This window comes from Aulostomus chinensis, chromosome 16 (genome assembly GCF_037954235.1).
Source record: "Aulostomus chinensis isolate RoL2024-O1b breed Wild chromosome 16, RoL_Achi_v1.0, whole genome shotgun sequence".
In the NCBI taxonomy this organism is placed as follows: Eukaryota; Metazoa; Chordata; class Actinopteri; order Syngnathiformes; family Aulostomidae; genus Aulostomus; species Aulostomus chinensis.
The window spans coordinates 20149081-20176727 of record NC_141335.1 but is presented as its reverse complement, the minus strand read 5'-3'; the positions used below and the strand labels follow the sequence as shown (position 1 = coordinate 20176727).

At 41.0% G+C, this 27647-nt stretch overlaps 1 protein-coding gene across 1 annotated transcript in view; it reads left to right on the top strand.

The window, feature by feature from the left end:
* Nucleotides 1-27647, top strand: part of stk32c (serine/threonine kinase 32C) — an 88242-nt gene that overhangs the window by 55150 nt on the left and 5445 nt on the right. The window contains exons 3-11 of the mRNA XM_086180048.1: nt 3459-3610; nt 11875-12048; nt 18576-18613; nt 19946-20035; nt 20424-20527; nt 20631-20747; nt 23591-23716; nt 24304-24432; nt 27333-27400. Of these exons, the coding sequence (XP_086036174.1) occupies nt 3459-3610; nt 11875-12048; nt 18576-18613; nt 19946-20035; nt 20424-20527; nt 20631-20747; nt 23591-23716; nt 24304-24432; nt 27333-27400 (998 nt within the window). The remainder of the gene's footprint in view (nt 1-3458; nt 3611-11874; nt 12049-18575; nt 18614-19945; nt 20036-20423; nt 20528-20630; nt 20748-23590; nt 23717-24303; nt 24433-27332; nt 27401-27647) is intronic.

Below are 27647 nucleotides of genomic sequence, written 5' to 3'. Positions count from 1 at the left end.
ATTTATAATAATGTGAATTTGAACATCTGTTTTCTACATGATTGTGTTGTGTTTGTAAGATGAGAATCTGAGGTAGATTTGTTGCACGGTGTGGTGTGGTATGAGGACAGTGAGAAGAACATAATTTTTTAAAAAAACAACCTTCCTGGCATTTTGAGAATAGTTATTCAAGTACTGAAGTGCAATTGAACGTGCCCCAAAGTCTCTGGCACTTTTCTGTACCGAGCGAGCTACATTTCAGATTCTGCATTTGAATGCACCATGAAATCTTGCAAAAGAACTATCGATCTAGTTTTTAAGTGGGAAAAGTGCAACTGAAGCTCTGATGGTAGATTGTGTGATGTGTCCTGCAGGGTAAAAGAATTTTTTGTTCAGTGGGATGAGAAGGAGTCACGGAGCAGGTGAGCGAGGGAGTGAGGTGCGCAGATCCAAAAGTAGAACGCTACCATAGGAGCCTGGGGATCGTCTGCGGCTAGGGTTACTTTGTCATATCAGACTGTCTCAATCACTCTAGTCGTTTTGTGTAGATAAGATCAAGAAACCTTTCATCTATTCATTTTATTTTTATAAACCTGATAGTTGGCGGATGGCCCTCTGAGACAATCTAGAGGGTTTCACAGGACGGACTATGACCAGACCTGGCCCTCATTTGAGCTCTGTGCTTAAGGGAAAACCATGAACACAAATGATATATCAATAGGGTTTATCCATCAATTTATAGACCCTTTAGTTTGGTGGTAAACCTGCATTTCCCCTCCTGTTTACTGTGTCAAAGATGTGCAGATATGGGTGTTTTTGCAGCGCACTTGTAATGTGTGTCTTGATAGAAAATTTGTTCCGTCTACAACAGAAATTTAGAGACTGTGCAGCTTTTACTTCTTTGGACAGTCAAGTGCTACACTCATACATTTGCGGTATTCTCGGATTCGTGGATTATTTGGTCATAGTTCGCAGGTGCACAGGAAAACAGGCAACTGAGAGAAATCAAGTTAAGGAAAAAAGCCAAGGCTGACAAGTGTATTACAAGGATGAGTAATGTTGTGACACCATTCTATCTCCAGGCTTTGTCATGCACATGCACTCTTAAACAAAAAAAACATCAACAAAAAATCTGCTGAGTTTTCCAGATTTCCTGTAATCCCTGTCCCTGATTCAAGACACCAGGATTCCTATTTACATGATATTAAAGGAATCCTGTTTAAAAAGGATAAAGGCTTAACAACAGACTTGTGTATCCTGTTAGTTGTTGTGCATCTAAAGCTACTGTATTTTTTTTCTTCTTCCCCTCTGGCCCACTTAAGCATTTAACTGACAGTGTTAAGGATTGGTGACATCCCTGCTCAGTAGCACTCATGCAAATGAGATCTTAGCACCCTTTGGAGACTGCCGCAACACCACATTAAAGGATGTTGTTTTCTAGTCGATCTCAATGTAAAGCACACATACATTCCAGTGTATATGTTGATTTGCTGTCTGATGTGGGTGCCACACTTCGACGAATCCATCGTTTGATTTGACTTTTCAGATTATGATTTCATTAGATTTTCCTTTTTAACCCTAATGGTTGGAGCTGCAACATTTAGATGTTTTGACAGCATGATAATGTTATACCACCTTTCTGTAATACATTTACAAGGTGCTTCTACATGGGGGTACATCTATCTCACTAATGAAATACAGTAGACACATTCGATAGTCTGTCTGCACAAATATCTGCACTCTTAATAAGGTTTCCTAAGTAAAGAAGGTCACATCTCTTGAGTATCTCTATAAGCTGTCTCAGCCTGGAGTCTGAAACATATTTCTGCAAGTTGCATTGATTGGTTGGAAGCACGTTGTCACGTATATCTGAGACCCACTGAGAATCTTGCCCTTTACCCGACCAACAATGTCCGCAACATGCTGGTTCCAGGCTCTTAAATATATTCTATATGTGTGGGATTTCCCTTTTTTTTCTTTTTTTTTTTTTCTTTTTTTTTTGTGCCATTTATGGCAGAAAAGAGTCTTTAGGATTTTGGATGTCAGATGAACAAAATGAATAATTTTTATGTTTAAAAATAGCTAACAAGTTACTAAATAAAACTTCATCTAAATAATTCCTGGACTAATTGTTGAAAATATTTGGTCGCTTATAAAGTAGCAGCCCTCCTGATGAATAATGATGTATAATTTTAATTTTATTAGCCAATTACAAGGTGATTGCAAGGTGCAAGAGAATGTACCGCAAAGTCTCTCATGCGTTTCAGTTATACTGAATGCACCGTGAGGTCTACAGTCATACCCGGTGCTTCATAAACTGATGCGGAAAGATGATCAGTCTATTGTTTTCAAGTGCAAATAGAATAACTGCACCTTTCAAGCGTGCCCTGGAAAATTATCTCTGGTAGCCCTACTGATGGGTGTGCCATTGTTACACTGTACAGTTGAACAGTTGAGAAAAGTCAAAATTTCAAGGTATTTCATTTTATTTGTAAGTCACCAGCAACAACAAAGCTGGAGGGCTATGTCTCTCACAAAGAAACCATTATTTCTTTTAGTCTATTTCTTGTAGAGAATGAATCCCTACTCAAGCTGAATGTTGCTAATGTAGAGAAGGAGCTACATACATTAAGCCTGTTTTACTGCTCAGTTTTATTTTACCCTCTTGTTATTGAAAGCTGATGTGTACCACTAGTCTGGGATGGAGAGAGAAAATTATTGTGAGAATTGCAGACCTGCTTTTGCTTTTAATGGTCAAAGCTTCCAGGATGAAGATACCAGTTTAATTCGACTGACTCGGACTGCGAAAGCCTCACGTTAGCTAAACTATCAGCGGTCTAGTATGAATAGGTTTCGACCAACCTTCCTCCCAAGAAATGAACAAGCTTACATGTAGCATGTGAGTAGCTTTTCAAAATATGCCTGTCTTGTAATGTCACTGGATATTAGGACAGCGTTTACAGCACGTTCACATTTAGGGTTGAACAAAATGTTACGCTGATGTCTGTGAAATGCTGTCCTGCTCCTGACCTTTCACATCCACCTCTTGAAAAAAATCTTGTCATAAATAAAGGAAGAAAGACATTTCTGTATGCAAGTTCTTGAAAGTTCCTCCTCAGCGTGTTTACAGTCTCTGCATCGGTATACAGAACTCATCCCAGTCATAGCATTAATCAACAGCTGGAGGATGCCGCGGGCTGTTTTGAAAAAACATTTTATTTGCACAGCAGCCGAGGCCACATTGACTGAGCTAAAACTTGGCTCAGACACCTTAGCAGTGATGTAATATTTTACACCGCCAGTATAATTCTATGATTATATGTATTCATTTCAGTTTGTTTTTAAAAGTCCCTGCACATTTACCTCAGATTTATTCTTTTTTTCCCCCCTTCTCTTATCTTCCCCTACCTGTCTTTCTCTCCCTGTCCCCCTCTCCCTCCTCTCCTCTCTTGTCCTCGTTCTATCTTTACTCTCTGCAGGTATGCATCGTGCAAAAGAGGGACACCGAGAAGATGTACGCCATGAAGTACATGAACAAACAGCAGTGCATAGAGAGAGATGAGGTCCGAAACGTCTTTAGAGAGCTTGAGATCCTACAGGAAATTGAACATGTATTTTTAGTAAATCTCTGGTGACTATCCTATGTTTTTACACTCTCAATGTGGTATGTGCTGCTTGTCTGTTTGTACATTGTGTTCACCCCCCCCCCCCCATCAAAAAAAAATCTCAATGGAGAATGCATGTTGAATGATGCCTAAAATAGCTGTGCTTTGTGAATATTCTGTTCCCGCTGTTGCATGCTTTCACGTTGTCTACATTTAGCACTTTAGGGACAAAAAGTTTTTGTCCATAAACCTACAAGTATTACCTTACACAATAATTTACACAAGAGAGATATTTTGGGATATTAATTCTGACTCTGAGCCTATGAAGCACACATTTGATAATTACTGTGGTTTGAAATGACCTCACTCCTCCCTGGAGTCTTATATGTGGGTGAATGGAGGCTGCTTTCATTATTCAACGCTCATCTCCTAGCGGGACACATTTCTAAATGTAATTGGGGACCTGGCACGGCATTCATGGCGTATTACACAAAGCACTTAACTCTGCTGTAATTGGTGGAATGATGTTGCACGTGCTTATCATCTTCAAGTAATTGCCGCAAGAATATTTTGTTATTCACGAACACTGTGATGGATTGATCACGACAAGAGAAAGTCGTGCGATGGGCTCATTCTTTTACAGAGTTGTGAATGATTCAAGTTTTAATCTATTGGATATTTTTGCCTGCTGGAAACTGGAGGCGCTATTTCGCTAGATCAAACTGAGGGCATTTTAATGAGTGTACAGTAGCACGCCTGTGTATTTCTTTTTTTTTTTTTTTATATAGTATAATTCCCTGCAGGAGTTTATGGCTGCCAAAGCCTTCTGTGTTCTAGTTTTCCATGTGCTGCTCTGCTCTCTTTTGCACCCTCCAGAACTATTTTAAATACCCATTAGTGAGGGGAAAAAAAGCAAAACTGTATCATTTCATCCATGTGGGAATGAAAAGTTTCTTTCACCGCTTTTCAGTTGGCCTGCACAAAGACGCAACATGACCTGTCAATTTCAAAGATGGCATACAGTAGAAAATTTAATGTCAGCCAGCTTTCCTTCTACAAAAGTTTTGACAATCTCCATTTTCTTTCGTTTTCAGCACAGCAGAGATGGCAAGCTTTGAAAAGTCACGATGCAACCTTTACAAACGTATAGGGGAATGACATAAGCAGAAACCATTTGGTTTGTTTTCCTCAAAATGTGAGCTATCTCCCTTCTATTCTGATAAAATGCATCAGAGTGAGATTTGGTTTCTGGTGCTTGAAGTGTTGAAAAATGACTTTAAAACATCAGTCACTACTAATCTGAACAATGTACAGATCATCATTTATTGGTGAAGTGACAACTCTTTATTCAAAGTGTCATGGACTTATTATAATAAACTTTGATCATGTGAATGGTTTGAGTATAGCTCGATGCCATAATGATCAAGTATACACTGATCCAACTCTCCTGATACCCAGTCCACTTCCACAACTTTACATACTGTATATTAAGCAGCAATACAAGTTCTCTCAGATTCCCAAGTTCAAAATGTACTTCACTGAGTGTTTGGTAACAGGTAGGTAAGGGTTTGCTGTTGCACTTCTATCTGTGTGAATGTAGGTGGTAGCAGAAATAATACATGTTTAGAGGAACAAGCTAAGTTTATGAAATGCACATGTTTTCCATCCTCCTCAGACAAGAGGATTGATACCCTTCTCTCCTCTGTGCTGCAGTAGGGGACTGAGACTTACACAGACCTGCTTACTGCCAGTTAGTTTAGCACAATGAACATGAGTCCTTGGGCATGTTAGCATTCCGCTGTCTTGTGTCTTGCCTGTTCCACTTCCAAAACCAGAAGCTTGTCAGCTGTGTATTTTGGTTCAAATAGATCAAATTCATGGTCTTAGTCCAGAAGTAATCCTCCTCATCCTATCTTACGAAGTCAGCCATGGTTGCTAGTATCAGTCGCACATCTTGTCATCACCAAACACTTATTTTCTGTTGTTGTTGTTGTTGTTAATTTTGCCAAGTTGTTGTGTTAGATCACTACACCAGGAAATCGGTTCTGGTTATGTGTCTGATTCTGATTGATTTGATATCTGGCAATTAGAAATTGTTAGTTTAAATGTTCGACAGAATACTTACTAACCTGCCCATCCACTACCAGTCATTGTGTTTAGTGAACAAGCAATCAGTCGGTCTTTGCGGGTCTAAGACCCCAATAATTGTCTGGCTCTCCAGAAGGATGGGCAGTAAGTATGATTCCTAAAAACTTGGCCTTTTTTTTTAAACTGAAGTGGAGAGGGTCCAGTTGATATCTGTGGATCTGTTTGGCTAGATATGTACCTGTATCTTAGTAGCATCCTCTATGATATTAACTAACAAGTTTAGGGGACTGTTGACATCTTCTCCACACAACAGTGTCTCTCAGAGCTAGCTGGCCCTCTTTTAAAAACATAGGGGAGCTGTCAAATCTGCTTGATAAACAAAGCATCATAGTAAGGGTGCAGGAGGCTAAATCACATCCTCAGCGGGCTGTTGGCATTGCCAGAGACAAGAGGGGGACATCATATAACCAACTGTGCAATGTGTCTGAGCTGTTAGCGTACCCTGAGCCTGGCCAGCTGTGTCCGTGTTTTATGCCACAGTTTATACAGATTTGAGCTTCCATGTATGACAGCATCACTGCAGTACCTGCATTCCTTGCTCCATTTACAGTAGCTGCTGTTATCTCAGCTAATCAGTTAATGAGTTAGGAATGAGGACTCACCCTCATCTCCCTCACTATTTAACTAGGAACTTAATTGGTCTGCCGTGTGCATACGCTATTTAACCAGTATCTGTCAGATGAAACAGTAGCTAGTATCCATAGCTTTGTCAAACAGACTGTTTAAATTTCTGGCGCGTGGCATTTGGGCACTTTAGTAAATTATTAATGAACGTGCGATGGATCCATTGGAGAATTGGGGAGCTGTCTATTCTCAGAAGCAAACACAAAAAATGATGCAACTCACGGGAAATGCCAGCTTTGATAAAGCTTCATTGTTTTTATTGATAGGATGCCAGGAGGGAGCCAGAAACAGTCAGCCAGAGTCAGAAAGAATGTCGGAAAACACACCAAATAAGTGTCAGAGGAAGACATGGCTCCTACAGTCACGGAACGCTTGAGCAGGAGAGGAGGGGTGTGCTAGACAGTGCTCAGAAAGTAATTGGCATTGATTTGTTTTGAGAAAGAGATGTGCAGACTAAGAGGATTTGTAAGGTTTCCTCCATCTCTTACCTACACATGCAGACACACTTTTCTGTGACGGGTGTTGCTTTCATTGAGACATCCTGGATTCTGCTTTGCTTTTGAACTGCTCTGTCCGTAGCTTCAGAAGAAATTCATTAGGAGGAAACCTTGTGAAAGCCCACACCGAATCCCATCAGCCGGGTAAAGGCGGCCTTAAGCAGGGCTGATGTCAAGTTTGCAGCACACAGTAATTGCTGCACAGATATGATGTGTAGGAGTCGAGGTAACAGTGGATGGATTACCTTGAGGAGGAAAAATGGACTATCATCTGCTGCACACACCAGATCCACGCAAATCCTTGTAAGGATTTGCGACACATGTGAAGACACTGACTTTTTCTTTCCCTCACATATGTTTAAAGCTCCAAAATGCAGGGGTCACACCACACCCACCCAGGGGCAGAGAAAAAAAAGGTATCATAGTGATGAGTTTGATCCCCTGCTCCATGGTGTAGTTGCTCATTATCAAGCAAGGTTTTGCCCTAAGCATTACGTCACAACAGATCACTCTCATACAGCATCACCTGTTCTCCCCAAGCTGCTGCTGTGAGTCATGACCAAATGGACGCCGCCTTTGCCCTGTTGAAAATAAACTGACAGAGCGGCGAGGGTAGCTATAGGTTGCAGATAAAGAGTTACACCTTTCAACACATCATCTTCGAGGATTTAAATTTTCAAAAGGAGCAAGCCATTTGGAGGAGCTTTGGATGGCGTTTTTCCTCCTACTGTTCACTCTTTCATCAGAGTCATAGCGAGCGGGAGGAGTGGCAAGGATGAATGTGCTCTGTCTTATTCAGCCTCCATAAGGAATATTGATTTCAGGCCTGGATGGAACAAGGCCTTTGGAGACTGTGGAACAAATTAGCCTTTACACCCCCAGTCAGCAGTTCTAACAGGCTCTGTGAGGGGGCTTAGCCTTAAATCATCCTCCTAAAAGGCAAAATGTGGGATAATTCCCAACAGCACAGGAGTCTGTTTTTCTAATATGGCTTTCACTGATTATTGCCCTAGCCTAGCAGCCCCGAAACTATCTCCCGCACTACATTTGAACAGAACTTCACTTCTTTTTTTTTTAAGGACATGACATTCAAAATGCATCTTGTGAAAGCAGGACAGTGGAGACAGACGATGTGTCATTGGATGGCCAGGTGAAGATTGTGGTGCGGAGAGACAGTGCTCAGTCATACCATAGTTGGAGGAATCCTCAGAGGAGTGAGAGTCTTGTGATGGAGGTAACCAACTTATCTCCATCATCAACTTTATGTAGGACACTGAAACTTTGCAGACTGACTACAGCCAACAGAATCACAAGCTTTGTTTTTCTTTGGCTTCCACACTGTTCTCATCTTCCTTTGTCCCTCCATTTTCCTCTTTACTCCCTCCCTCCCTGTGCTCATTTGTCACTGTGTCCCGATTATTTCAGCCTGTTCCTTATACTCTCTCCACCCTGCTAACCTTCATCTCTTAGTTGCAGCCTAGTCCTGTCCTGGCCTTTTCCAAGTGGCCTCCTCCTGATTTTGGACAGGAACAACTCTCCCCAGACCCCCGGCAGACTGGCATTCATTCATACCGGCAAAGTCTTTTTTCCTCCTTATAAAATACCAGCCAATAAAATGTGCTCATTTTTCAATATGAAAAACAAAAGAGAACTCATAAAATGCTATTATTAGTGATAAGACATGATATATTAAGTGACACGTACATTCAAAAACTTGTTCATTTAATGAAGGTATATTGCTCCATCTCTAGAATGAAAATGATCCTAGAGTGACATATATTCAGACATTACTGGAAAGGGGAAAGCAAACCAACGACTGCATGAGCAGTGTCCAAAAGGGCGCTCACACACAATCTAGCGGGCCCTTGAAGCCCAGTTGCAGTTACTCTCCATCTAACGACGAGAGGAGGGAAGTTTAGCAAGCTCAGTGAAACTCTATCTGGAGTTCAAGAGTTGAGTCTTACAGCTATGTCTGGATAACCTTCTTTCTGAGATGACGATGTGCCTTGATAGACAGCTTTCTTCAGCCAATCAGCATAACAAAACGTGACAAGATCTCATGACAAATCCAGTTGGAGGAACAGCAAAAAACATTTTTTCCACCAAGAAACTCCTCTAGCATCTCCATCTGTTCTTGTTTTTGCTGTTATTGAATTTTTCTCAGCAATAACTTACAGGTGTGTTTATTCTTCCAACATTAATATTTCCACTTGTTTCCTCAAAAATTGCTGTTTTTCCACTGCTCTTTTTTGCTAGCATTGGCAACCACTGCCTGAATCAGTCAGGAACTTCTTTACTGTTGGGTAGCAGTTAAGATTGCTTTGCTTATTTTCGGATTTCTCATTGTGGTAATAAGGGTTCCAAGTGTTGCTGCAGAGCTTAACCCTTGAGCTCGTGAGGTACGGATAGTCTCACCGCCTAAAGTTAAGCAGGGCAAAGACACAGTACTGTATCTGTGGTAAGCGGTGACTGCAGATCCAGGTAGAAACGTACTTCACATCTCTCCGGTCTGACTGCCGAAGTCAAATGCAACAGCGAAGCCAGATTTCACCGCATTTTTTTAATCTGCAGCAGGCCAACGCTGCCAATATGTCCTTGGTTTTCACAACAGATGGTGTGGTTCTTATGGTTGCAATGTAATTAAATGTAATAATACATTTAAACAAATGTGGCTGTGTGTTGCACCGTGATGATTCCTGCTATTTTTTGAAAGGAAATATAACTGGGACCACTACAAAAAGTTGCAGATGAACATTTTTATCCAGGAACTCACATTATGGACTCAATGACCCAACAAGGTCCACCCAGATAGAAGGTTTTGACCTCATCTAGTTTATTTAATTCAATATTTACATGACGGCATCTGGGCTAATATAGCTGGCAAGAACCAGAATAAGCAGGGAATGGATAAATGGGCTTTTCTTTTTTCTTTAACAGATTTTTACATAGTCAAATGTTTGGACTTTTATTTAGAGAGAAATGCTCCCCAAAAAAATGGGCTAAAATGCTTCTTCCCTGTCCCCTCCATGGCTTGAATCTTAAGGTGACAAGACTTGTCAGCGTGAGAGCTTTCATGAGCTTCAGTTGTCGTCTCACATCTGACATCCTCCTGTCAGCAAAAGCAGGGAAGGAAATGACATTTCAGCTGTGGTTTGGGAACACTTTTTTTGTCTTGTTTTGTGGGCGTTGGGGGGGGGGGGGGCACTCAGATAGTGAGTGCTGTTGCAGAAGAAGCTCATCTGTCAATTGGTTATTGGGAATCAGACTGTGACAATGAGGTGATAAAAAGGTGACAGTGAGGAGTCCCTGCCAACGGCAAACACCGTCCTGGGGCCAGCCATCTGCTTTCTATAGTGAGGCTGATCTTTGAAGGGTCAGGTTGATCTAAGTTGGCTCTCGACTGTCACCTCTTCTAAGCATCAGTGGTAGGGTGACTGACAAGAAAGAGGAAACGCAGGAATCTTTTTTTTTTTTTTTTTTTGCCTTTGTCCCTGTTTTTCTTCCCAATTATACATTCTACAACTACAAAGCTGTCGTGGTTGGTTCCTTGTCCTTTCTGCTAATCTCAGGAACGCTGTGGACTATCTTGTGCTTCTTCCATCACGAGACATTGGCCGCATCTTATCACTTGATGGCGAGCAGTTTCATTAGAGTGGTGTAGCGCGTGGGAGGATCACGCAATTGTGTCTGTTCGGAGGCCCAACCAAGCCAGAGGCAACACAGGGAACTGAACCCCTCATGTTGGAAGGCACCACAGTAGACCGCTAGACCTGGGCGCCCTCCAAATGTAGGATTCTCAAACAAACCGTTTTTAATGGTGTAAAAATCCCTTTCATTTTTTTTCACCTGCACTTAAACAGTAAGGTTCATCAGTTTGTGTGATGAGTGAGTGAAAAAAGAGAGCTTTCCTCTCATTTTTTTTCCATCACATGATAGTTGTGGCCATTTCATCAATTAAACTTTAGGAGAAGAGAAATACCTAACAGTGCTTCAAATTGTCTTTTTCTCTGTAGCTGAAGCACCCATTTGTGGATGAGATGAAATGATTTTTCACTCTACAGCAAACATGGCCCACATCTGCCACTTACGGCGGCAGGAAATTGCACCTGAATAGGACCAATCAGAATGTCCGCCCAGCAAACCCTGAAAATTTAGGGAACCTGCAGCTATAAAAGAACTCCTACCACCACACAGCTTTAATAGAAAATAAAGAATTGCCCCAGAAACAGACACATTAAGCCAATTTTGATTATAGAATTCACCAAGGCTTGGTTTATTTTCCATCCTTCGCTGCAAATTGACATGGGGGGCCTATTAAGATATTATACCGCCTTTTTTCTTTCTTAGATGAGAAATTAGATTCTGTTGTACACAAATAGTTTGCTCACCCATGGGGCTTTATGTTTTGTTCAATGTCGGGGGCAGAAACTGTGGAGTGTTGCAAATCCCCACCCATATCACTGAGAGGCTGTGTTTTAATTTGATGTGCATGATTAGTAAGCCTGATTGACAAAGATGTTTTGCGATCCACAAGCAGCCTCCAATTAAGTCCCATCAAGCAAAGATGGGTCGTATTCAAACCTTAATTTGACAACCACTTCCTCTATTCGCATTCCCTAATAAGAGTCTCGTTATGAGGATAATGAAGGATGTTAAATGTTTTATTGTAAAAAGTGCAGGTCTACTAAGGTACATTCATACTCATAGATATGCATTATGTATTAGGGTTGCATATTCAAGGATATTTGTTGACGTACGAGGTGGGCATAAATGCATGTTTCCTGTAGCTCTGCATTAATATGACCTTTTGCCTCCTTGTGCAGTTTTATACAATGTGAATGTGCATGTTCAGCTTTTTAACTTGATGACTTGTGTGCACTGCGTGTTCTGTCCCTGCACTGCACGTGTGTTTTGTCTGTACGCTCCGTCGTCGCCTGTGTGTGTGTGCAGCATGTGTTTATGTTTCACACTGGACGGTGACTGAGCGCTGTGTCCTTTTGCACTCTGGAAACCGCTCCCAGGTACTCATTCCAAGATGAGGAGGACATGTTCATGGTGGTGGACCTCCTGCTGGGAGGAGACCTTCGTTACCACTTGCAGCAGAGTGTCCAGTTCAGCGAGGACGCTGTCAAACTCTACCTCTGTGAGATGACACTGGCGCTGGACTACCTGCAGAGCCAGCACATCATCCATAGGTACAAAGTCATCTTTTTTTAAATTTCTGAATTACAAATTAAAGGCTTCAGTAATAAATGCTGTTTTTTTCCTGTCCTCATTTAGCCTCAGGAAATGTAGAAATGACATAAATCATTTTTAAAAGCTCTAATGCATGAAACATGAGGATGGAAAGACTTCATTTGCTTTAAATGAATATGAGCTGAAGTCCCTGTATTTCCACAATCCGTGGAAAATAATAAGTAGCACAGTTTTATGGACACTTGAAGGCATAAAATGAGGTGATATGTCAGCAAACATTAGGATTGATCTGGCCCTCCGTCTCCTTTACTATCATTTTCTGTCTGCTGTTTGGTGCAGGTCAGTTCATGTTCAGTTAGTCTATTAAAATAATTTCGCTGAAACCTCCTCCATGCCACTAACCTTGTGATGTTGCTGAATTCTCAAGATCGCATGAAAATCAATCTTGCCAGGCTTCAGCTGATATACTTGTGTCCTCACCAAAGGTAGAGCAGCCTAATTGGTGTCCTTCGAGGAGGTAGGGGTGTGGTCTCAGTGTGAGCAAGACAAGTTCATTCAATACGAGAATGGCAACTTCTGAAGATGCTTGCATTGATGCTGCTATCGCATCAGTTATGTGAGAGCTGGAGAGAGAGGGCACCCCTGAGAACTTTCCACCATCAAATGACGTTGGGGGTGACTGGTAGAAGTTGCGCGGTTCATCCAATCACCCGACATTTTCTGTGGAGGACTTCTGTATGAGGTTCTGTATAACAAACTGTCTGGCGTGTAAGGTTAGTGTGCTACAGCTGTAAACAACACTATTAAGAAATGTATTTTATTGTTTTTGTGCATTGCACTTTAGATTAATGTGGTGGTATTGTCCTGTATTGTTTTGTGGAGTTATATTGTTGTCTGTGATAGTTTTTTTTTTTTTTTACTGTGGTACCTACATACATTTAGAAAACTGGCTATTTAGCTCTAACTTCTACATTGACATTGATTTAGAAACTAAAATATTCACCTCTGTCCCAGCTCTGTTTTCAACCCTCCCATTTGCAGTCATGCCCACATTAAATAAAGTATATCTCCAAAAACACAAAAGTTAATCAATTATCTTTGCATCAAAATAAAAGCAACCACTGTAGGATGACTACATAAGTGTCAGAATGATTAAAGATGGTACAATTTCATCTTAAATTCAGTTAACTCGAACCTTCCAAGCCCCCAACAGCAATACAGCAGTTAAGTGGCTGGTTGTTTAATAAAACCTAGCTCAGGGAAACTGTTACATCAGCTGATAATCTAAATTCTTTGTTCGTTATAACTGACTTTGTGTTACATAAAGATGTTATTTGTGTAAGACAAAAAGAAAACATGCAGGCATTTGTTGGAGGAGTGAATGTTGTCCCTCTCTGTATGTCAGCCCTGTGATTGACTGGTGACCTGTCCAGGATGAACCCCACCTCTCACTAAATGTCAGCTGGGATAGAATTACTGCTCCTGGTGACCGTGTAAAGGCTAAATGGTACAGATGACGGATGGAATTATCAGAATATTATCTAGAGCAGCTGCAATATTTAGCTTCTGTTTTCACATAGTTGCTTATTTATCTATTTTATAGAAGTTGTGGTGGAACTTTTAGGTCCACCATCTCCAGTACCATACGAGGCAAATTTTATACATTCAACTTTTACATGAAAACAATGACATTTGTAATGTGGAACCATTTGTCTAGTCCAACCAATCAAATCGCTCAAAATCAAATTCCTTGCTCACATTCATACATTGCAGGTAGAGGAGGCTGTGCTTGCTAACACACTTGAGAGTTGAAAGCTACACACTCATCAAACTCCCAAATGTTTCAATGAATGTGTTGATTTTAGTATTACTTACTAACAATACTTCCCACATGCATCCACAGAGGTGTCAATTGCACCAGCTGTTGTGATTGTGTCCTGAAACGGTTCACATCAATAGGATGTCACACGAGTACCCACTCACAGCAGTTTGTACATTGTATAATAATCAGACAGCTTGAACAGGAAACCATTTAAGTATGTAACCTACTTACCAATGGTAGATAGAGTCACAAACATCAAGGAAAAATGACCAAATCAAAATCTTGTTCCAACAACGCTCCCAGTGGGGTATCGATTGTACAAAGGATGAAACAAAACCCCGCCACAGTTGGTGGAATCAAATCATTGTAGTATTGTAGAAGGCTTTATTCAAGCGTTCATGGGCCTGAATAAAGTTGCGCCTCCAACAATATCAATGCTGATTTTAAATGATTTACTCTTCAGACTGGAACTCTAGCATCGAACTGAATTTCAGTACAAGTCAAGTGTCTCTCACACCCTCGTCTCTCCTCCGGGGGAAATGATGTAATGATCAATTGAAGCACTCATTATTTAACAAAGTCACTGTGCCTTTCTTACTTACTTTAGAAACAGCTCTCCGGGTTGTAAACATGACTCAAGTGTCTCAGTTTAGATTTATATTTTTACACGCACCTTTACCATGTCCTAGTGACTAATATCACCTGCTTGCACCATCACCGCCGGTTAGGATCACATCCTGTCACCTGACACTACATCACTGTGCCCTGCAGCTGCTGTGAAAAGATGTTCAAAAAGGTTAGCCATGTTTTTGTTTGTTTGTTTTACTGCGGGATGTTTCTCTGTGGACTTTTGCGCTGACTTTCTGTTGTATAACTTCTGTAGTTTGCCAACCTCTATTGAAAAGTGAAGCAAAAAGTGGATTTTTTTTGAAGATTTTTTTTTCCTTCCCCCTCCTGCATGACTTCTTTGTTATTCCAGAACGAAGTAAGAGCCAGCCACATGTATTTAGCATAGTTTTAGCTAATGGTGACTTACAGCTAACAACAACAAAACTGCCTGGAACTCTCAAGATCATTGTGTGGCATAATCCACGTCTTCTTTATCCTGCCAAATTCTCAGTCATCCACAAAATGCTTTGACTGACGTAAAAACAAATTAAATGTAACACTCACACTTTGGCTTTATCATGAAAAACTGCTGGCGAAAATTGTTGGCAAGTTGGTACAATGGGATGCACTAGCTGGTCATGCAAGTGCCAAACATGATGAAAAAAAAATCTCTCGTATGGGTGGTCAAAGTAGACACACAATTATATGATTTGAAGTGTAAAACACAAAACCGCCTGTAGGCTTTTCCATGTTCTGAGTTTCTCATTGAATTACCATATAGGTGTATGGACATCCCTTTTTATATGTGTTACTTTCCATATCTGAAGAGAGCTCTCATGTGTGCTACTGTAATTGTTACCATCCATCATCCTCGAGCTTGGTGGACTTGCTGTCCACAGCTTTTGTCCAAATATGCTGAGTGCAGCGTTAAGTGTGTGTGCAGTCCAAGCAAGTGTAAGAGTTGGATCCCTGCAGGCCGCAGATTTAGTGCCACAGATGGCTGAAACACAGTTTGAACCTTGTTCAAAAACTCATTTAGGCTACATTTCATTTCTTCCATCAAACAACAGAATACTGTGTGTGTGTGTGTGTGTGAGAGAGAGAGAGAGAGAGAGAGAGAGAGAGAGAGAGAGCTCTATCGTGCACACTGAAGCCTGTGTTCCTTTTTTTTTTTACCTGCATGCAGTCAAGATAAATTAACACTAATGAAGGAGCTTGCATGCAATGCTCAACCTAAAATGACTCACATAATAAAACAGTAAGTGAAATACAATAAAATACACAGTGATTTAAATCCTAATATTAATCTGAAATTAAAAATTTCTGTTTAACTGGTTTAGTCCAGGTCAGATTGTTTCAGAATCAGAATACTTTGTTCATTCCCAAGGGAAATTCTCTTCGTAACAGTGCTCCACTCAACAACAACAAACAGGGAATGGAGAGAAAGAGTCTCCCTACTAAACAAAATATGCACCAAGAATGACAAAAAAATATATATATTTTTATGACTAAAACCAACCAGTTATGATGTTTGCTTATGTAGGCAGGTACCAGCGATATGCAACCGATAGTTTCATGACATGATCATCAATCAATTTTACCCTTTTAGTGGAATTTATGTCTACAAGCTACGATACATTAGTTAGCTAGTAAAAATGGTACATCTGTGTGTCTTTGGCTGTTCGCCACCTTAGACTCGCTTTTCTTTCTCCAAAATATTGTGGGTACAGACCTGCTGACTCAAATTTATTCATTTTTGGGAAAGTGGGATCCCTGACAGCTCCCGATTACATGATAGCAAGGGGTTTTATGAAGGACTGCTTTAGCTGCTACATGGAGCACAAGATGAGCTTTGTCTCCCTGACGGCTCCTGCCATCCCATCAGTGCACCGTCTGGGCCTCAACATTCCTTTTCAGTGTTCCAGTCAAAGTCCTCCGGCCTTTCTATCCTGTTTTGTTCAGAAATGCATCTCAAAACAGCAGTTAGACCCATCTGAAATGCCATTTTAGACACAGACCTCTTTAAGAGGTCAAAGGTGCTAGGACCAAGTGGCTTTAGGGAGCGTGCAATTCATGCAGATCAATATTCTTCGTGTGCAGTCCTGTGCAAGGAACTAATTCATTTTAGTTAAACCAAGGGGTATTTCAGATGTAATATGAATTTAACAATAACTGTCATCTGGTGAGAAAATGACAGTTGTGCCAGTCAGAACGCAGCATTGACATCTGTGCCATTCAGGCCCGATGCTACATGTTAGCAAGGGCTCAATTTGATAATAATATCAATAACAATCTGAGAAGCAAATATGCTCATCGGCTGTTTTGGTGAGAGTTACATTAAAAAATGTACATCTCATCTCTGTCTTTTAGCCAGCAGCTGTTTAGCTTAGCTTAGTTAAGACTAGCTCACCATACTAAACAATGGCTCAGCGCTGTTGAAATATCCATTCAGAAATTCAGATACATTCCTTTACTTAAAAGCTAAATTCAAGCTAAGGTGCATGTTTATCATACACATGTGGGTATCATGTGTGCATGTCATTCTATTAATATACGCCAGTGTAGTTACAGTCAGCCGTATGTTTGTGAGCATCTGCAGGTGACATACATCACATCATAATACTCATACCTTCCACAGACAGTATCAGGTAATATTCTAGGTGTGTGTGTGTGTGTGTGTGTGTGTGTGTGTGTGTGTGTGTGTGTGAGAAAGAGAGAGACGTGTGTCTTTTTTTTCGATGATCAATTTGCTGCACTACTCATGTCAAACCTGCCAATAGAAAGAGCGGTTTTATCTGTGCTTTTTAAAATGTTTTGCCACCCTCCTGTCGGCATCAGCTGCTGTCTTTGACACAATTGTGTCTGCTCTCAAAGCCGTAATCCAATCCCTGGGTATCCATGGCCGTCCCCAGCTCTACACTTTTGTTCCACCCTGTAAGTTTTTGACAGGAGAATACCATACAATTATTTTGTTGCACCAACTGAAGGAAGAGGGGTCTCTAGTCTCCTAGCAACAGTCAGCTGCTGCCACCATGCCCAAGGAGGTAAAATTAGTCCAATGAGAGGAAGGGAATTAAAAGTAGAGGGTCTTCTCTTCTCTGCTCTTCTCTTCTCCTCTCTTCTCTACCTCCTCTCTTCTCTTCTCTTCTGTTTCTCTTCTCACCGGATTTTTTCCACTTCATATCCTGTCAGTGTTTCTCTCCTTACTGCAAAATGAATTAAGTGTTGAGTGAATTTTCTACATCAAAGCAATTGACACATTGTGGCAGCTGGCGCTCGTATCAGGATTCCTCCTGTGTGAACGTTGATGAATTCCCCTCCAGCCTCACACTGCTGCTTCAGTCCAACCCCCTCACGCCAACACCACTGCTACTGCCCTCCAAGAGTTTTGGCAGGTGATATTAGAAATCTGCTGAATGTAGCCACAGCGAACACATGGAGAGCGTAGAAGCTCTCTGCGGGCCGAGTGTATTCTCAACACCAGCGTGATGTACGGCATAATTAAATAAGCTCTGCGCACTGTGTTAATTACCTGTGGAGGGCTTGGAAGTGCTGAGAAATGTGGAAGTGTTTGTGTGTGTGCGTGCAGTGGTGTGAGTGTGTGCCGGCTGCATGGGTGGAATAAGCATGTGCAGACAAACCTGCAAAAGCCTCCTGGGGATGCCGGTTCTCGAACACTTGAAATGCAAGGGATAGAGTTTTCTCCCTTTTGCTGATGCACACACACACACACACACACATACACATGCCTAACATGTTGCACCAACATGTAATTCACACTTCCATCAGCCTATAAACACCTCCTACAGATTTTCACATTCACACATGTATACATTTAATCTCTTTCCTGCCTGACAACAAACACTGATTTGATTTAACTGTGTGGAACAAGAGTAAAGTAGTTTATCTTTTTAAAAAGGGTTCTGTTAATGGCACCTGGTGACCACACACACACACGCACGCGTGCGCACACACACACACACACACATATACAGGTGTCTTGAGTGTATAAAATGACATTACATTCATAAGAAGTTGTTTATGTGACAGTTCTTTGTGTGTGTGTGTGTGTGTGTGTGTGTGTGTGTCCTTTAGAGATGTCAAGCCAGATAATATCCTGTTGGATGAGCAAGGTAAGGATGCCAAACGCTTTCTAAAACCATCTCAGGATTGGTTGATGTCCTCTTCAGATCCAGAGTAAAATGTTTAACTTATGTTTAAAGATGTTGTATTTAGAATAATTAACAAGCTACCCGTTTGTACTCCACACTTAAACCAAAGCACATTACTAGAAAGTTAGTGTGAAGATGAAGCTCTTAATTCACCGTAGAGGAGGTACAGGGTAGTCACTTAACGCTGGTCACGTGGTACTAAACATGCTGACTGACTGCAAAGCCAAAGAGTACGTTTTGTTGCTAAGGCAACCATAGTGCTCCATCACATGGTTGGTTTACAGAGCACCTCTCACTATGGTCACAAGCTTCGGATAGTCATTGAAAGGATGAGTTCATGGATATAAACAGCTGAATGGGTTCCTGAACGCAGCAGGTTGGAGCTCTGTGAGAATTTCTTCATGACTACTTTTCAATTTTGCTTGGACTTCCACATTGAGGCATACGTTGCCTATAACTGCAATGAGCTCAGTGGCATGACATGCAATCACTTCACAAACAGAGCCAAGCAAAGATCACCAGGTCAGCAAGATCAGTTTTTGCTAGTATCACAGAAAAAGACAGACAGTTGTGGCAACAGCAGAAGGAGAGACAGGAAAAACGAGAAGGGCTGCGAGCTAAGCTAAAGGGTACACTGCCCCAAAATTGATATCTTTCTTTATGGATGAGCTAAGACTGAGTATAATATCTTGGGTGAGGCCTGTTTCATTCAGATTCTGACAGTTTCGTGGCTGAACTGCCACATTCCTAATGCTATCATGGATCTAACTGCTCCACAGACAGGACATCTAATAACCGGTAAGAAGATGAGAGCCAGACTTAATATGTATCGTAATTTTGTTGTATAGCTGAATATGAATTACAGGTGGGCTTCTTTGAGCTTCAGTGACTCACTATTTCCTCTTGAGGTATAAAGTGGTATCACAAGACAGGACGGGGTGAAACTAGTTGGTTTGGAATTTTACTTAGAACAAATCTGAGCCTGTACTATATGTGCCTGTAAGTGTATGTTTAATGAGGAGAGGTGTGAAAAGCCGTTAGCTACAGACGCTGGTCAGACAGCAGTATTTTCATCATGACAAGTAGGACACACTAAAATGACCCTGCAGGCTTCAAATGAGTCACACCTGTAACAAGGCCAGAGGAGTGAGCGTGTGGATGTGTGTGTGTTTATTTGCAACACACAAAACCACAAGGACACATCAATCCAATTCACTGAAATATCAGTTTTCCTTCTCCTTTTTTTTTTTTAATACAAAAATCTGTATGAATGTTGTGATAACCTCTCCTCAGGTCACGCTCACTTGACAGACTTCAACATAGCCACAATTATAAAAGATGGAGAGCGAGCCACGGCCTTAGCTGGAACCAAGCCGTACATGGGTATGTTTGCAGATGCTTGACAAGAGTTATTGGTTCTATCATGGAAGGTCTGGCTATTTTGGACAAATATTTTTGTTAAATTTTTCTTAAGAACAAGATTTAAGTCAGTTTATACTACTTGTCAATAAAAATGAAATTGTTTTTGTGTTTTTGGCTTCAGTTTGTACCCCAAAATGCACAAATTTATCTTGAGAAGAGACAATATATTTAATTTTAACAAACTGTTGAATTGTCAGATAGATACCAAACTCAGTAAAATGTCATAAATCAGAGTTTATTGTCAGCTTATACAATAGAAGATGCACCCTTGGGCAACTTCAACACCACAAGATGTTACAAAGAATTATTTTTTTTACAGCCAATCACGATTCCCTGATTGTGTTTTCAGCCCCAGAGATCTTCCAGTCCTTTATAAGTGGAGGGACTGGCTATGCCTTTGAAGTAGACTGGTGGTCACTCGGAGTGACAGCCTTCGAAGTCCTGCGGGGATGGGTAAGACCTGATGTGGACTTCAGCTTATTAGGATTCAGACCTGAACTTACCCACATTCATCCAGTCTTCATCTTCTCTGCATTTCATCTTGTCCTTGTACCAGAGGCCCTATGACATCCATGCCAGTAACTCCGTTGAGTCTCTGATCCAGCTCTTCAGTACAGTCAGTGTCCAGTACAGTCCGGCCTGGCCCAAGGACCTGGTTTCTCTCTTGAGGAAGGTGAGTGAGAAAAGACAAGGTTTACTGTCAGTTCACCGAGTTATGGAGTGGATTTACTTCAGAAGTAATTCAGTTTCTTCTACAGGACTCACGCCTCCATCTTTATTTACAGTAGCTATTGTGTCCTTAGGAAATAAGCATGTCATCTCACCCTAATGTTACTTGGTAAACCCCAAATACTGTATGTTTTTGATGAAGTCAAATCAAAGTGACATGAACCTGACACAGATGGTCTTCCCTGGAAAGAGGAGCAGAAGGGAAGGAGGGCAGTGATATAGAGGTGGTATCAGGGTACATATTGCGGCAAAAAGGTAGTGAAGCCACAGGGAGGGGGACGAAGGTAGGGGGACTGGAGCTGCAGGGAGGGAGGGAGGGTGAGCCGAGACCCTGGGGCAAAGGAGAAGAAAAACGGCAGATGGAAATCTGAGGGAAGTGTGTGCGTGCGTGTGTGTGTGTGTGTGTGTGTGTGTGTGTTTGCGGCCGTGCGTGCATTAGTGTGTGTATTGTATAACAAGTCATTTAACCTCATACTGGGGCTCAGAATGTGCTTACAAGTTAAAATCTGTCAGTTTGATGAGTTAACTCCCTTCACATCAAACTGGAATAAATCTGCTCTTGATTCAAGACTGGTTATGATAATATTTCTTCCTCTTATTCAGGAACTGGTTGATCTCATCCCTTCTGGCTGTATTTCTTTATTCATTTGAAGACTGCAGCTTTGGAGAGAGAGAGTATGAAGAACTATGGCTTGTTAAGTGGGATATTTTTTGATAGTGTAAGCATGAGTGCGTGCATGAGGTCTGTGTCTGAGTGTTCTGGACGGAGCGTTGGTCCCTTCCGCTCTGCTGCTGATCGATTACCATGTCAGGCCTCCACCGAGACAGACCTAACCAGCCCTGCAGGAGGAAACAAAATCAGTCTGTGACCGAAGGAAGAAAGGAAGCACAGAAGGAGAGTTAACATGACAACAAAAGCCACATCCTATTATCATTTCCAATGTTTAGCCTGAGGTGTAGAAAGGAACAGATGGTATTCCATGAGAAACACAACTGTATTAGCTTCTTTTTTTTCCGTCTCTGGAAGAAGAAAATCTGTCTTCATGGGTGAAACTACCTCCATTCAAACCTGATGAATGACTGATTTGATTAACAGTGCCCCCTGTTGGCTTGTGTATCAGAAGGGTCCATCGTCTTCCTTTTGATATTTGCTGGCAACCCAATTATGCACTATTTTTGCAAATTCAGAAACAACCCATTCACCTACAGTACTCTTCATTCACCTTCTGGGGGAGATCAAGGAAAATAATTATGTGTGAAGAAATAGGCCAGTTTCCACTTGACTGAGAGTTCAATGAAGCAAAAAGACAAAAAGATTTCTTACCTTTCAAAGAAAAAAATCCCATCATCACATACAAACCATAGAAGACTGACTCACACAGACACACGGCGTATTAGCATGTGTCAAGGCCTGTTACGAAGTGCAGATATCACTGAATCACTGCAACATGTGTTCGCAAGCTTTTCTCCTCATTTCAGCAGCTTTCCTCTGGTGAGCAGCTTCTCCACATACTGATCACTTCACCTCCACTGGTGCACATATGAAATGTATGTGTGTTTGTGTGTAGAAAAGACCCGCTGGTAATTGGTAATGTGTTAACGCTGTTACAGTGCACATTGTGGTTTCATATTGTATACTTTCAGCATTATACTGTCGCTCATTCGAGGTGAGATAAACAGGTCTGAAACTAATCATTGTCATCAGTTAAGTGCAATGACCCCCCATTTGTAAGGATAATGTAAATAGTGGTCATTAAAATTCCCCGGGGCAACAGTACAAAACCCGAAGACTCTTCAAGGGGTTCACATGGTCATGAAAAAAACCTTGAAAAAAAAGTCATTCAATGTGGAAATAGCAATTTTTAGATATAGCAATTTTTAAAATTTTCATTAAAATGAAATACCTGCAAATTACATGATATGTTGTTCAGATATACTGTCAGCACCATATTTTATTCAAAATCTGGAAATCAAAGTTCTGCATCGTTCAGGGATTTTTGTGCACATTGTTTCCCAATTCATAAAATGTTGGGGAAATAACGACTGGAAAATCTGTTTTAATGAGAATCAGCGACCGGCTCACAGCATTGTGTGATTTAAAGAGGTTAGATGGTGGGATGATCTGAACGAGATCCACTGTGTGATGTATAGAATTGGATACTGATGTTTCCATCTTTGCGTGCCTTGTGAAGTTTCGTAGCTTAAGTATAAAACATGCAGGTTAAAGCAAAGCAATAACTGAAAAAGATAATAGAAATAGAAATGAGTCTAGTTTGAAGCGTGGCCTCAACTGGAAATATTGACTATCAAATATAGCAGTCTTCACGCTAGGGTTGTTTGAGGCAGACCAGGAAGGATTCCAAATTTAACTGAATATTTTTGGCTCCTTGTTATGTTCACTTCAGCTAACCCAGACACACACACATACACACACACTCACACACACACTGGCCTTTTTGGGCTGAACTGCTCTTTCAGGCTACACAATAAATAAAAGGAGGAACGAATCCGTCCAATTGATTTTTATTCTTCACTCACAGTTTTCTCCAGTTTATTTTACCTCCTGGAGGGATGAGGCTAGCTGTGAGAGAGGAGAGAAGTTGTGAAGGTGATAATGCTACTTGGAAGGTGACTCTGTGTGTGTGTGTGTGTGTGTGTGTGTGTGTGTGTGTGTGTGTGTGTGTGTGTGTGTGCGCGTGTGTGCGTGCGTGTGCGCGTGTGTGCGTGCGTGCGCGCGCACACACATACGCACGCGTGTGTGTGTGTGTGTGTGTGTCCTCTCACAAGCTCTTGACAGTGAACCCGGAGCATCGTTTCTCCAGCCTGTCTGACATGCAGGCGTCTCCCTACCTCGCTGACATCAACTGGGACGCCGTGTACGAAAAGAAGATGGATGCTGGATTCGTTCCTAATGTTAGTCTGAAGTGACCACATCTCAACACACACACACACACACACACGCACATATGTATACAGTATACACTCATCTATGTATGTATGTGTGTATATACGGTATATATACGGTATATATACTGTGTATGTGTATATATATATATATATATATATATATATATATATATATATACACACACACACACACACACACACACACACACACACACACACACACATATATACATATATAATAAAGACAAAGCACAGACAGGCTACTGAGGTTGCTGCTCCTAATGAGTGTGTGTACCAACTAAATAATGCAAAGGAGACTGAATACAGCTTCCATGTGTGTGTGTGTGTGCGGGCGCACTTGCGCATGTGTGCGTACATATACATTTAACTGTATATTGTGAGGGCATGCATATGTGTTATAATGTCCACTCAGTCCAGCTTTATCACTCTGGTCACTGATCTATGATCACGCGCGCGTGTGTCTGTGCGTGCGTGCGCACGCGTGTTTGTGTGTGTGTGTGTGTGTGTGTGTGTGTGTGTGTGTGTGTGTGTGTGAGTGTGTGTTTTTGTTTCTAATTATCTCGGTGCTGCAGAAAGGTCGCCTCCACTGCGACCCTACCTTTGAGCTTGAGGAGATGATCCTGGAATCACGTCCCCTTCACAAGAAGAAGAAGAGACTGGCCAAGAACCGGTCTCGAGACAACAGCAAGGATTCACAGTCTGTGAGTAACAGCCTCCTGATGTATTCAAAGGCTGCGAAAGCTGTTTCTGAACCAGTTTGTTATTTTGATTGATTATTTGATGAATTGAAAGTAAACATTTTGAAGTGTGTTTTATAATCACAACAAGTAAACCCTTAAAGATGTTTGATCTCTAACCTCCAAGTTTCAAGATTCTGGTGTATTACAGTATAGCAGCAGTAGTAGCTAAAGTAGCCTCCAATTACTAGCCTGAAGCCAAGATAACAAGCTGGCTACTGAGGTTTAATAACTTCATCTCCTCTGTTGCTCCACAGCTCCAGATAGGGGTCATTTTCAAAGTTGTGCTTTTAAGCCTCAACTGGCATTTTATTTATTTATATGAATTTTCATTGTTGCCTGTGGAAACACATAAAGGCTCGTACCTTTTAGACGGATGCTGAACTACATACAGATACAGTACATATATACATACATACACACACACACACATATATATATATATGTATGTGTGTGTCAATGTATGTATGTTTGTGTGTATATATATATATGTGATTATATGATATATAAACATATATTTGTGTATAGATATGTATATGTACGTAGATATTTATCTACTCTAAACAATAGTTTATCATTTTAACTATCCAATCAATCTTCATTGTCTGCTGTATATGAGGGATAGAATACTGCAGTGATGCAAAACATAACAGCATTGACAACATGAGGTTCTGCTGAGGAGTAGGATTTAACTGCTGAGAGGATGAAGATGGAATTCAAGGTGTCACTACATCTGTTAAGACATGCATTCCCTCAGATGATGGAAAGGGTTATTTTTAGAGTGTTTGCCTTTCATGTTGTGATTGCATGTCGAGCTGTGAATCATTATTTTATCCTCATTTCAGTATATAAATGGTAAAAATAAGAGAGGACGCCCTGGATCAGACTGGCTGGAGGTGTTCTGCTCTCAGTCTTGACACAGGGAATTACCTGAACCTTTACACAGTATAGATGAAGATGCAGAATCAGTGTGGGATAACTGGTCTCTTGTCTGTCAGTTGTTATTAAACTGCACATTTTCAGATAGGTGGCGGTTAAGAATGATATCTTTTAGCAGCAAATCCTCCCTGCTCTCTGCCTTCATGACACAATGAATAACACTGAGCTTCTGAGAGAGACTTTCAGGACAAGCATTACACTGTAGTAGCAGACAGGCAAGTATCCTGATTAACTGTGTTGACATTTTGGAGGATTTTAGACTCCCAAAAAACAATCTTGTGTTTACAGTTATGATATATTTTGCTTTTGTTGAAAAAAAAAATAGACTAATTCTTGCCAGTAGAAAGTAAGATCACAGTAGGGATTGTACAGCAATGATTAAATGATCAAGGAGTCAATCAAGGATTTCTAAATTGAGGTAATGTTGATATTTTGGGAATGATAGTTTCCCTCTGTCTTTTACCTTGAGTTAGATGACATCCCATTTAGCTTAGCTTAGCCAAAGTTCAAACGAGGTCAGGTCAAAGGCTAGCTGTCTTTCCCTAAGTCGCATTACGCTGACTGTCAACATCTATGAGCTGAGAAAAGTACTGATTCACTTCTAACTAATGACAGATCAAGCTGCAGTAAAATTTCCCCCAAATTCCCCTTTATCGTCGGACTATGTAACATTATGCAGTAACTGCTGGAGAAAAATATCTGATAATCCTAAAGCTACCTTATCAGTTGCAGGAGTGGAGACGTTAGCGATGTTCATTCTCAAGCAGCATCTGTTGAACCTGTTTAACCGTTTGGAAAGTAAACATTACTTCCAGATTATTTTAAGTTAATAGACAAGTCACTGTATTCCAATACTATTTTTTACTGATCCTGATAAGTTGTGCATCGTTCAACACAGCGTGTTGATCAATTACAAGTGGAACAAAAATGTTGACAAATTGCCCACAATTTACTACGGAGTGGTTAGTTATACATGTTGCATGTACCTGATATCAATCAATTCTTCTTTGCTGCAATAAAACAGGAGTTACCAGTTAACGCACAATACGACCTGCTTCTTCGGAGTTAGTTCACTTAGCCCTAATATCACATGCAGGAAATCAATTCCTCTTCACTGCTCTGAAACACTAGCCAAACCCATTTCATTGCTAATAAATTATACGTTATGTGACATTTCTGATACGGACCAACTCCATAGGTCACCACAGATATGTTTCTTTGAAAAGTTTAGGAAATAATTCAACCAAAATTAAATCTGTGTCCTTCATTGTTTCCTGTATGTTTGATTGAGGATTTATTCACCACAAACGAGCGATAGATCCTTTCTGTATGGATGAGAAACAGCATATACCCGTCAGTCGTCATGACGTCAGCACCATTAACATCAGCCGTGTGCGTGTGTGTGTGCGCGCGCGAGCGTGCGTTCGTGCGTCATGTGTTATCTGTGCTGTTTAGCCTGTGCAAGGAGAGCATACCACCAATGATTACAGGGTTATTAGACTTGGAGGCTCTGTGGGAGGGTGTGTGTGTGTGTGTGTGTGTGTGTGTGTGTGTGTGTGTGTGTGTGTGTGTGTGTGTGTGTGTGGCCTGTGTGTGCTCATGCTGCATTATTACCAAGATTATTAAATTATGAAGCCTTCAGTGCTGTTGTCATGGCCCCAAGTGCTTTCGGAAATATGAGCTTCTATTTTAGTCTCGGGCCAAACATCCAATTTGAGTTGTGCTCACAAACAATTCATGATTTGTTTAAAAAAGAGCAACCAGGGGGAAAAAAAATGTAAAAAGGGAACTTCACATTCGTGGCCATACAGCTGACTGATTCAAATAGACAGTCAGCTTGTTTCGGTTGTTGTAATGGTAATGATGTGAAAGATGATGGCAAAGGTGATGATGAGTAGGATGATGTGTCTGTTGACTGCCCGCAGGAGAATGACTATCTACAGGAGTGCCTTGAAGTGGTGCAGCAAGAGTTCATGATCTTCAACCGTGAGAAGTAAGACAACGTGACAGCAACACTTATTCCCAGATCTCAGCCGTTACCATGGGGAGCAGGATGTTATCACGAAAGGTTGCTTTAACATGCTGCAAATGAAAAACAAAACTCGGGCTACTGCTTCTACTGGGGAGTTTCTTGTACTCGACAATTCAATTCGCAAACTGCAAGATTGAAAAAAGACTATATACAGTATCAAGGAGAAAATGACCCTCTTTGAATTTGATTTATTTTGATTAATTACTCA